At 39.8% G+C, this 11,985-nt stretch overlaps 2 protein-coding genes across 2 annotated transcripts in view; both read left to right on the top strand.

Annotated features, from left to right (window-relative positions):
* Positions 1 to 10,210, top strand: part of cmah (cytidine monophospho-N-acetylneuraminic acid hydroxylase) — a 30,532-nt gene extending 20,322 nt beyond the window's left edge. The window contains exons 11-14 of the mRNA XM_028570138.1: positions 5,565 to 5,739; positions 7,814 to 7,930; positions 8,351 to 8,466; positions 9,069 to 10,210. Coding sequence (XP_028425939.1) covers positions 5,565 to 5,739; positions 7,814 to 7,930; positions 8,351 to 8,466; positions 9,069 to 9,207 — 547 coding nt within the window. The 3' untranslated portion in view covers positions 9,208 to 10,210. The remainder of the gene's footprint in view (positions 1 to 5,564; positions 5,740 to 7,813; positions 7,931 to 8,350; positions 8,467 to 9,068) is intronic.
* The window catches only part of LOC114549845 (NXPE family member 3), a 70,271-nt gene that overhangs the window by 3,710 nt on the left and 54,576 nt on the right, over positions 1 to 11,985 (top strand). The window lies entirely within an intron of this gene.

Below are 11,985 nucleotides of genomic sequence, written 5' to 3'. Positions count from 1 at the left end.
CTTTAGATGCATGTTTGGATTTCCCACACCAGGAGTCATTTATATAGTTCTATTTTATAGTGATCCATTTTCTGTTCAAACATTTTTCTATGTTCTGTGCAAAATGTTCTATTAAAGAAAAAATAGAAAATAAATATTTGTGTGTGCTGTAAAGTGGTTAGAAAAAAGAAAGAAAGAAAAGAAAAAGAAATCGGAATCGGCAAAAATCGGTATCGGCTAGCCTAACTCAAAGAAAATTGTGTCAACCGTTTTTTTTGTGTTAATTTTCTTTTTTAAGCCTTCCCCAATGTCCAACCGTTTATGGTTTTCCTAAACGTGTGACATTGGTCACCGTCGTGTTTTTGTGTTACTAAAGCCTTTCCCAATGTTCTTTTCCTAAACCCAACCTTTTTTCTTTCTTTTTTTAACAAGCGTGTGACGTTGTAGTCTAGACGGGATGTACCCAAAAAGTGAAAGTGAGGAGCATTTATGGGTACAAGTCGGGAACTGGCCTACTTTACATATTTCAAGGGTGCTGAATCCAAAAAAACTGGTACCCAAGCAAAATTGTGAGTTTTTGACCTTCTAATTTGCATATCAAAATGGCCGCCAAATTGCCTATCTTGCTCAGTCGTTGGACCATTTTCCCCTAGTTTTTTTGTAAGTAGGCAATCAAAGATGAGGAAATTAAGTTTCTAGATCAATAGTCAAGGGTCAGAGCAAGGATATAGTGGAGGCTCACTGCCTTTTTTATGTATATATGCAAAATACCAACTTTTAAGGTGAAATTAAGCATTATTTGTGTCATTTTTTAAGGCCAACACATGACTCTCTCCTCTACAACGCTGTCGGATCCAAATATGGTCATTTCCTTTTTATCAGCAACCAATCGTGAAAGTAAAAGGGGGGATTTAACTCTAAATGCGCAATCTCATTGGCTGATGACAATTCCTGACAACGTGATTCGCTTAGAATGGTGACGTGCTCTGACATTTCCGTGGTAGTTCAGAATGTCAAAATAAATGCGTCAAACGGTCGAAAATCTCCTCAGAGAAGACGAAAACAGGGGATTACACACTGAGACAGCAGATGATGAAATACCTTCACATAGTACGTCAATGTCTAAATAGGAGTTTTCAGACAGCGGAGGTAATCAGGCTGACTCTCTCTCTCTCCCTCTCTCCAAGCAGTTTACAGAAATTCATAGCATACATGTCATATATTAAATATGTAGGTGTCACATATATACTATTCTACTATAATTACTATAAAATACTAAACAAATCTGTAATTTTGGGATCCTAAGTGGTTGTGAGTCCCTCAGGCTGTGGCAGGCAGATACATAGTTAGCTGTCAGTAGAGCTGCTGTTCCCTCTCCTAGTAGGCTATTTTTTCCAAGGTGTAAATTTCGTAGTGAAGATAGTTTTTCCCAGTGGAGGAGGAAGTGCATCTCTGTCTGACCCAGCTGGTGGATGAAATTGTGGCTTCAGAGCACAGACTGTTAATGCAATAAAGGATGATGACATGGTTAGGATCTCAAAAGCCAATAGTGTCCATTCCACCAGTGGAAAGCAGAGCAGTAAAAGTGTAAGCACAGCCAGAATAGTGAAAATACATCAGCAGGAGATGGAGGAGGGCCCTACATATGGCACTGGCATGGATATGTAGACTGTAAACTAACTTGGGGGAACCAGGCTGTGTAATGGTTGTTTTCTGTCACTTTGAAGTTTGTGATGTAATGGTCTTCAGTTGAAGGCCATGTTGATGTGTTGTTTTGGATGTTATGATCAGTGATGGATGAAGCAATAATGAGTTTTGGATGTTAAACAGTGTGATACATGGATTTTACTTGGACTTGAAGGGATATGTGTCTGTAATTCATAGATTTCATTAGAAATTAGTGGAATTTTGCTATAAAAATCTTTAAAGCCCGTTTTCTCAAAATGACTTTTCTCTCATACTCCAAGAACAAAATCTCCACTTCAGTAGCACCTTTATACACCAAACTTCCCAGTCTTGTACCTAGTTATATTATGAAGACAATTACAGAGGGATTTGTAAATATATTATTCCTAGCCTGATTTATAACATTGTATTCCGAAAAACATGGCAAAAATCGTTTTTTTAAGGCTATTGACAGTATATTCTGATTTACAGGATAACAAAAGTAGATATCCATAAATCCCTCTGTAATTTTTTTCCCCATCTAATATGTGAACACATCTATAGTGTCTCGCCTTAAAAATGACACATAATGCTTAATTCCACCTTAGAAGTTGTACATTTGCATGTATATACATAAAAAAGGCAGTGAGCCTCCACTATATCCTTGCTCTGACCCTTGACTATTGATCTAGAAACTTAATTTCCTCATCTTTGATTGCCTACTTACAAAAAAACTAGGGGAAAATGGTCCAACGACAACAAGATAGGCAATTTGGCGGCCATTTTGATATGCAAATTAGAAGGTCAAAAACTCAAAATTTCCCTTGGGTACCATTTTTTTTGGACTCAGCACCCTTGAAATATGTAAAGTAGGCCGGTTCCCGACTTGTACCCATAAATGCTCCTCACTTCTTATAGAAGGCCTTTTTTCTGAAATCCGTCTAGACTATTGTTGTAGCGATAGTATGGCACGTTCTTGCAATAAGACACCACGTGGCAACGCAAACAAATTGTTATCTACAGATGCGAAATAGCACAAATCCCCGTGGATCTACGTTATCATAACGTTAATGAAGGTCGGCCATCTCCGCTGGAGTGTTGTCATTTACGGTAATGTTACTAATTAAACAAAGCACCATAGTGGATTAAACACCACAGACAGACTAACTACATTACTTAAACACATGTAAAGGTGCTTTGGTGGATTTTTAAACGTTCCAAAGCCGGCTAGACTTGCAACTGTGGGTGGTGTGTCCTCTGGTAGGAATCAATAGTATCATAGGCTAGCTAACGTTGCTGTTAGGGGATGCTACGCTGGTATTGGAAACGCGTTTGATGGATCCAAACAATAGTGTGACCAATCTCATTTAAAAAAAAGATGCTCTAATGCTTTAATTGTTGTTGTGTAAAATAATTGTGGTTAGACAATTATTTAATAATTGTTAAAGGTCTATCTCAAGCACTGTGCAACAAATGTCCGGAAAAGACTTCTTTTTTTTTTTTTAAGATTATTCTTTGGGACTTTTCCCTTTATTTCAAAGTGGATAGAGATGAAAGGGGGAGAGAGATGGGGGATGACACGCAGCAATGGGCAGCAGGTCGGATTCGAATCCTGCGCCGCTGCAGGACTCAGCCTACATGGGGCGAATGCTCTTACTGGGTGAGCTAGATGCCGCCCCAAAAAGACTGTTTACTTAGTTATTACATTAATAATTAACATTAAACATCCTTGTTAGCACAAGGCAGTGTTCAAACAGACCGTTGATGGATTGTCTCCACTGTGGAGTTTTTTTGTCAGCAGGGATCGCCTCGCTTCCCAGCTTTGTACACTAGTGGGCTTTATCGGTTTCTCCTCACTCAACACCACTGACAAGCAAAGAAAACAGGATCCACCCTTCGACAGCCCAGATGGCTGCACCCGATTGGACGAACGCTTCATGTGGGGCCGTCTGCTCCCGGAGTTTCAAAACAGACCATAACGGATGCTCGTTTGGAAAACTTTCTGATTTTACGAAAAAAGTTCACCGAAATGTGTTTCTGAAAACATTTTATGCGGGAAATAATCTGCAGCTGCCGAATGCGTCTTCATTTTAGATCGACAACGGTCAGTTTAAACCAGGGGTGGCCAACCAGTTCAGCATAAAGAGCCACAAAAAAACACGCACCATAGCAAAAAAGCCACACAACACATGCACGTCCATATTACAACAGCAACAGTGACTTCCAGATCTAATGAAAGTCATAATACATAGCAGTTTTCATAGTTTTTTTTTTTCTTACTTAGATTGACTCAGTGGGAAACCTGACAGTCTTTGTTATCCACAATCCTTTTTAGGTCTGGTTGTACTCTGTTGTGGCCACTCTTTCACTCATTTGTCACTAGAGGGGCTTTCAAACAATCAGCAGTAAAATGAGTTTTTTCCTCAGGTTGCAGAATCTGTCCATAAAAAAAACTGCTGCATTATTTTTTATTTAAAATAATTGGCAAATGCATCATTCAAAAGTTTTAAAAAAAAAAAACTTATCTGAAATGTTTCAAAAAGTAAAAAAAAAAAATCTACCAATAACACAGCCCCCAGCCACACAGTAAGAGCCTCAAAGGAGCAGGCAAAGAGCCGCATGTGGCTCAAGAGCCACAGGTTCGCCACCCCTGGTTTAAACCATTTCTGTGAGTTTTTGAGAGGTGGCGAGTCGAGCTGGACGCTTCTCTCTTGCATAAAGTAGCCTGCATTCAACTTTATGTAAATGAGGAACGGGCGAATGGACGCCCCTCTTCTCCAAAGTCCCCGCGACGCTACCAGCATTGCACGGGCCCTGCTCCTATAGAACTGAATGGGAAGCAGGAACATGACGCTTCATGGTGGACACGTACTATGAGTTTTGGCCATCAGTTCCACTGGGTATAGCAAAGAGCAAAATTGACATTTGCCAGCTAGAAATGAGAAGCTTTTTTCTACCACACTCGCAAATTAATGCATTATTTGAAAAATGACTACGCATTTTGAGTGGTAAATCTGCCACTGATATCACTGTAAACCCCGTAAGTGCCACGTGAGAACAGAAAGCTGGACAGAGGTAGCAACAGTAAATAAGGTGTGCTGAGCTTAGCAAAAAAAACTATTAACTTGGCGAGTACATTGTTATTATTATCAAGAGGAATGGTGGCCAAACTATAGAAATCATCCAAATTGTTATACATTTAAATATAGGGGTGTGGGAAAAAATCGATACAGCATAGTATTGCGATGTTTTTCGTGGCAATACTGTATCGATACACAGACGCCAAGTATCGATCTTTTATGATATATGTGTTGGTCAGTTTGTCTGCTTGACAATCACATTTTGCACCAATAAAACTCAAGTGTGATGAACAAACCGAAAAATTTATATTTTTAGATACAACAGATGTTGACAAAATTGTCCTTTCGGGACATCATTTGAAATTGGGAAAAATCTGAAGTTTAAAAAAAGGTAATATATTGCAATATATCGCAGACTATTGCAATATCTTTAAAATCGCAATAATATCGTATCGTGACATAAGTATCGGGATAATATCGTATCGTGAGGCCTCTGGTGATTCCCACCCCTATTTAAATAAGAGGCTGTACTCCAAATACTGAAAAACCAGCGGGCTGGGTTTGCCTCCACAAGACTATCACAGACCATTCCACAACAAGAGAAACACAGATGTTTTTCCACGGCCAATAAAGAACAGAGAAGAAGAGTAGTTTGGATTGCAACACACACAGAGGCAGTGTGACTTTATTCTTTGCTCAGGACACTAATATTACTTACTAGATCTTTACATTGCAAATATCTGCTGCTATATTGATGTTCTGAATGTTGAGTACGAACTGCACATACGACGACCTATAAGTTCTGAGTTTGCATGTAAATGTTTTCCTTAACTACACTAGTGACGCCATCACCAATCCTCCAGCTGGTGCAAAAATCTACAAGGACAGTTGGGATTTCGACATGTATGTGGATGAACTTAACAGCGCCATCAGCTGTGAGATATTTAAACATCAAAGCTGGATCCAGTTTTATTACACCTGGGCAGGCTTTAAAAACTACAACCTTGTTGTGCGGGTAAATATGCTGGACAAGCAAGATCCTCTCTGTTCTTTTAAAACATGTGTCACAGACTGGGGCTGGGCTCTTCCTTTGCATTTAAACTCTGCTGAGCACTGCAACAAACTAAGGTGTGGTCTGAACTTTGGTGGAACACTCTGGTGCTTGGTTCTACAGTACTTACGAGTCCTGGCCTGCTGTAACAGTTCAATCCCAGCCAATGAGCATTGCATGTCTTTCCTTCCCTCATTTCCTGTCCCCTCTACTTTCTGCTATTAAAATGATTATACAAAAATTAATAATAATCAGTGTGCAGTCTGTTTAAACCTACCAATTTTATTTTAACCTGTTCATATCCACTGGGTCGCGGGCGGTTAAGTTATTAAGCATTTTACCACAAAAGTTCAAAATTTGTCAATATGGACATGCTACACATCGTTAGATCAGTTAGATTCTTCTCAATTCAATCGTTCAGTTCATTTTACTGAAATCATAAGCACCACAGCATTGTTCACAATATTAGTGCTCATGGAACGAAAAGAGATGAGAAATCATGACGATTCCCTACCTGTGAGCTGGTCCTGAACGCTGAATCTGGGTCCATTGCTGGCTTGTTTATATTCCTGTAGTCCATTAGTGTCCATCAAACAAAAGAAACTAACGGGTTTTTAATAAAAAATAATCCAAGTTCTGAATATCGTCCTGTAGAGACCATTGTTAACTGTCTGCTAACTTGGTCCTGTAGAGGCCATTGCTTACTGTCGGCTATAACTTCGTCCTGTAACGTTAGAGGCCATTGCTAACTGTCTGCTAACTTAGTCCTGTAGAGGCCATTGCTAACTGTCTGCTAACTTAGTCCTGTAGAGGCCATTGCTAACTGTCTGCTAACTTGGTCCTGTAGAGGTCATTGCTAACTGTCGGCTAACTTCGTCCTGTAACGTTAGAGGCCATTGCTAACTTTGTTTGCCGAACTCGTTTCGTCTAAAAAAAATATTTTCTCTTCTTCTTGCACAGAATGGATATGTTTATTTTCGTTAAGTTGCTGCCTACACAATTAGCTAAACTATCCCAACCTTTTACTGTTTAGTTTTCTTCCCAGAACAGCCCCTGCCATCCAGCAAGCACCAGGTGTGGAATGTCAATAAACTGCGTCATGTCAGTCTCTGAGCAGCCATGTTGGAATGAGCTGTCATTGGCTATCAACACGTCAGTCATGATCATTTAGCCAATCAAATTCCCTTTCCAACGCTGTATGTATAGCTTGATAGTAACGGCCAATGGGAGCCAGTCTAAATGTATGCGTAACGGAGCAAAGTCTCTCCTCCCAGAGACAGCAGGACATGCATGTGTTTTGTGAGAAAAAAAGAGGATTAACAACATTTAAATGAATGAATATGTGTGGCATAAACTAAAGCATATATTTTATCCAATAGGCCTATGATTTATTTAAGACGAAAAACAAAAAAGCGCCACACTGCTTCCTGCTGGCAACACTCAAATGTTGTATGCATCCATGTCTGTATTATAAAGAAGCGTTGTAGTCTTACCAGGAGGCAATAATTCACCATTAATGCTCATTAGAATATTTCTCTTATAGCAATAACACTCCTGAAATAAAAACAAACAACACCATACATTTTGTGTGTGTGTTACATTAGCACGCTAACATTAGCTAATCAATAGTAAACATCAAATACAGCTGAGGCTGATGGGAATGCCATTAGTTCTGCAGGTATGTGGAGATAAAATAGAGGAAATGTGTGAGGATCACTACAGTTATATAGAGTCATCCTTTGGAGTCCATGAATGTGTTAACACCATTCTGCAATCTTTTCATTCTAGCACTATCAGGGACATGGAGGGATGTGGAGGTTGTATCATGCAACGTGGAGATTTTAAAATTCACCTTTTCTTTCCTTCCACCTTTGAGTGGTTCTCTCTCTCCGCCTGCTTTCTTTCAAAAGTCTGTGGGTGGTGAGCTTATTTGGAACTGAAAACTGCTTCTATTGGCTGAGCCTGTCTTCTTTCTGTTGCTTCTTCAAAGTGAATGTCTGTTTGATGAAATGCAAATGTCCTAATATGTATATTCCAGGTGATCGAGACAGATGAAGAATTTGAAACCCTAACTGATGGCTATGACTACTTGGTGGACTTTTTGGACCTGTCGTTCCCCACCAAGAGACCTGACAGAGAGCACTCCTACATAGAGGTGAGTTACTGGAGATCACCAGGCAAACAACACACAACCGCATAGTAGAGCTTTTTGAACTCTACTACCTAAAATCATGTCTTAGAAGATACTAAAGGAACAAGAGAGCTAACAGATCCTAGAATCAATCTGTTATCTGTTATGTTAGATCTTACAGTTGTTAAAAATGGTTGATAGATCCTATTAGAAACACACAAGACAAATTACATGCATGCAAAAAACTTATGGCTGACAATGTCAAAGCAGACTAGACAAGGCATCTTGTGACAAGTTTTTCATAAAACCACCAGCACCTATTAATGATGAGCATAGTTACAAAAAGTAATGCTTTTACATTATATATCCTCAGATTCTCCATTTTTTAAAAGATGATGCTTTGCCGTAGCAGTAATGTGATGTTTCTTGGTTTCCTCCTTAAAGGTTAAAAACAGGATTGGGGTGATGAGATACGTGGTGCTGCACGGTCGTCTCTGGGATGATCTGTACATCGGCTTCCAGAACCGCATAAGCCGAGACCCGGATATTTACCACCACAAGTACACACACTTTATCTCATATATACCAAAAACATCACGATTCAGTCAAAGGAAACAGGAAACAACCGCAGGCATTTGTTTGTGATCACAGCAGGAGCAGCCTTCATTATTTTTGTGCAGGGTTGGGTTGTGATGAAATGTAAGCATTCAGAATACAGAAACAAAGTATACTGTGTTCAGTCCATGCATCAGTATTTTAGTATTTTCAACACAATGTTTAGTGGTGCTTTGATTCAGTGGTGTAGTCTACGTGATACGCAGGTATATGCAGGTATATCCACTAAGAAAGCTTCAGGATTTCATATTTTTGATATATTTTGAATGGTCATCTGTGTTTTTCTTCTTCACATAGGCTAAATAAGATATTTCCACCGTAAATTGGTGCATAAAAGTCTATCTGAATACAGGAAATGAAGTTGTCAAAACGTCCCTGGGGGAGGACACCCAGACCCCCCACTATGATATCCCCCCCTCCCCCAAAGCCAGATTCTGGCCAATACATACAATACAGTACAGTATACCCACTACAATACATTAGACTACACCACTGCTTTGATTCATTGTAAATGTTCTAAACTTGAATGTGTCCTGTCGGTCTCCAGGTTCTGGAACCACTTCCAGACAGAGTTACCAGTTGACAGGCCAGACTGGGACCAGTTCCTGCAGCAGGAGACTTCCATCCAGGATCCTGACACACCACAAGAGGAGCCAAACAAATGGAGCTATTGTGTAGTGTTATGATTATGTATTATTGGCATATGAAGATCAAGTAATTGATTTTTTTTTATGTTAAATTTATAACCTCCATGCCAGCCGGGTTATACATTACATTACAACATTAACATTAGGTGTCCTTCTGGCTGCAGTAGTTGTGTTACCATGGTAATCTTAGAACTTTGATGATTGCATTAATCATTGTTAGTATGTGTCTTTGCCAATCATATTTTTATGTTAGTAAAATGAAGTTTTTGTTGTTGTAAAGCCCAGTTTCACATTAAATGTCCCAACAGGCTGTTCAGGCCCAAAACATGAAGCATTGCTGACACAGCAGAAGTTCAATAAGAAGTCAAAATTCATCTATTTTACCGGGCAGTTACTGTATTTTATCTGAGTTATGTTTGAGTTGTAACTCTGTAGGCTGTGTGTTGGTTATGGATTATGTATTAGGTATGATTAGGTAATGGGTATGTATGGGCCACTAGTCCATATTTTAGAAGTACTTAGTTACTTTAGTCTGTTTTATCTGAGCATAGCCTGAGTGTACAGCAACAGAGGACACTGGGTCGACATCACAAATTTTACCTGGAAATGAAAAAAGGAAATACGTATGTTAAAAAGAAAAGAAAAAAAAGAAATACGTATCAACGATAATACTTGTTAGAAGTCAGGGTGCAAACCTCCATCAATCAAGTGAAAGATCTTTGCTGTGTGCTGCTGATAGAAAGTTCCACATCTGTCATCCATGAGGTGTACTTTATACAGTCAACCAAGTGCAATGATACAGTATGAGGGTGTCAGAGTTCAGGGAAGTGTATTAATCATGTCATTTATCATTAATAATCAATGGATGCAGTGTCAAATAGAAAACATAATGATTAAAGGGTTTGTGGTGCTCCTTGTTGAGCATTTATTAACATTCTGTGTGACCACAGAAAATGTGACCTGTGACAAATCGCATTTATTTGTTGTATAAAACCCCTGAATATAAATACATAATCATTCAACGGTTTAGTTTGAACTATCTGTTTTGTCGACAGTTTTTATTCCTGTTACAGAAACCACACGTGATTAACAGTGAGTACCCTTCACATTAAGTTCAACTTTAAAGCAACACTAGAGAACTTTTCCCCCTTCGGTCCCCCAACAGGTTGGAGGCGGAATTGTCGAATTATGTCTCATTTGAACTACAGATCCGCTACCCGATCTGGCAAAGTTGCATAGTGCGGTGATAGCCGATAGAGGGCCGCAAAGCGAATGCTGAAGTGCCGTTCACCCTGTTACGAGTTGATGAACCACTGAAATGATTTTGGAAACATTTTAAGTTACTAAAAGTTCTGTAGTGTTGCTTTAAAGGAACACGCCGACTTATTGGGAATTTAGCTTATTCACCGTAACCCCCAGAGTAAGACAAGTCCATACATACCCTTCTCATCTCCGTGCGTGCTGTAACGCTGTCTGATGGCTCCAGCATTAGCTTAGCCCAGCACAGATCCTGCAGGTAACTGGTTCCAACTAGCCTACTGCTCCCAATTGTGACAAAATAACGCCAACATGTTCCTATTAACATGTTGTGGTTTGTAGAGTCACAGTGTGTACACAAAACAACGTAACATGAGACACAGCCGTCTTCTAACAGTAAACAAACCGGGAACTATATTCTCAGACAGGCTTGCTGCGAGCATATCACTCCGCCCAAGTACTATATTCTTCCGCCTGAGAATATAGTTCCCGGTTTGTTTACAGTTAGAACACGGCTGTGTCTCATGTTACGTTGTTTTTTGTACACGCTGTGACTCTATAAATCACAACATCTAAATAGGAACATGTTGGTGTTATTTTGTCACTTATTCGGAGCAGTAGGATTACTGGAACCATTCACCTGCATGTTCTGTGCTGGCCTGATGCCGTTGGAGCCGTCAGACAGAGTTACAGCACGCACGGAGATGAGAAGGGTATGTATCGACTTGTCTAACTCTGGGGGTTATGGTGAATAAGCTAAATTCCCAATAAGTCGGCGTGTTCCTTTAAAGACTAATATACAGTATATACGTACTTTTAAGACAAATACTCCCCATTTCATATGATTATTCCAGTTGGATTTGACATACATTTTGTAGGTTTTGTATATATAAAATAAAGAAAATTGCAACAAAAGAAATACATTTTCCCACTTCTCATCAACCAAAAGCACAACCCAGCGTTCCTCCAGAGCTTCCTCAGGGGACAGTGGCTGGAAGGTGCAGAACCCCCGATGCACGTCAGGGTCAGTGGAAACTCTCAAACAGGACCAACCCTTCAAGTGATTCTAAAACCAAGTTCTCACCTCCAGGACCTCCATGTTACGTAGCACAAGGATTAAAACAGCCACAGCCAGACAGAGGAAGATGGCTCTGTACTCTTTTCTTATACAAGCTCTGGCCTTCATGATAGTCTTCATCTATGGCTGCAGCTTAGCACTTCCTCCAGTACTGGATAAAAAAAAAAAAAAAGCTAAGCTAAATCCAGTCACCCAGGAAATTATTTTACTCGTTGAACATGATAAGTCATACCCAGGTGACCCTATCATGTACCCTTTGTAACATAACGTACATTTTTGAACTATATTCTCAGAAGAAGCACTGCTACTTCTGCTACTTGGGTGGAGTGATTTGCTCGCAGCACCTGAGAAGCCCCGTGGTGAGGAGCAGAGAGTAACAACGGTGCTTTTCAGGTGTTGCGCTAATCACTCCGCCCAAGTAGCAGTGCTTCGCCTTCTGAGAATATAGTTCCCAGTATGTATACGGTTAGAAGATGGCTGTG

The sequence above is a fragment of the Perca flavescens genome, chromosome 23 (genome assembly GCF_004354835.1).
Source record: "Perca flavescens isolate YP-PL-M2 chromosome 23, PFLA_1.0, whole genome shotgun sequence".
Lineage (NCBI taxonomy): Eukaryota > Metazoa > Chordata > Actinopteri > Perciformes > Percidae > Perca > Perca flavescens.
This window is presented reverse-complemented; position numbering and strand designations above follow the sequence as displayed.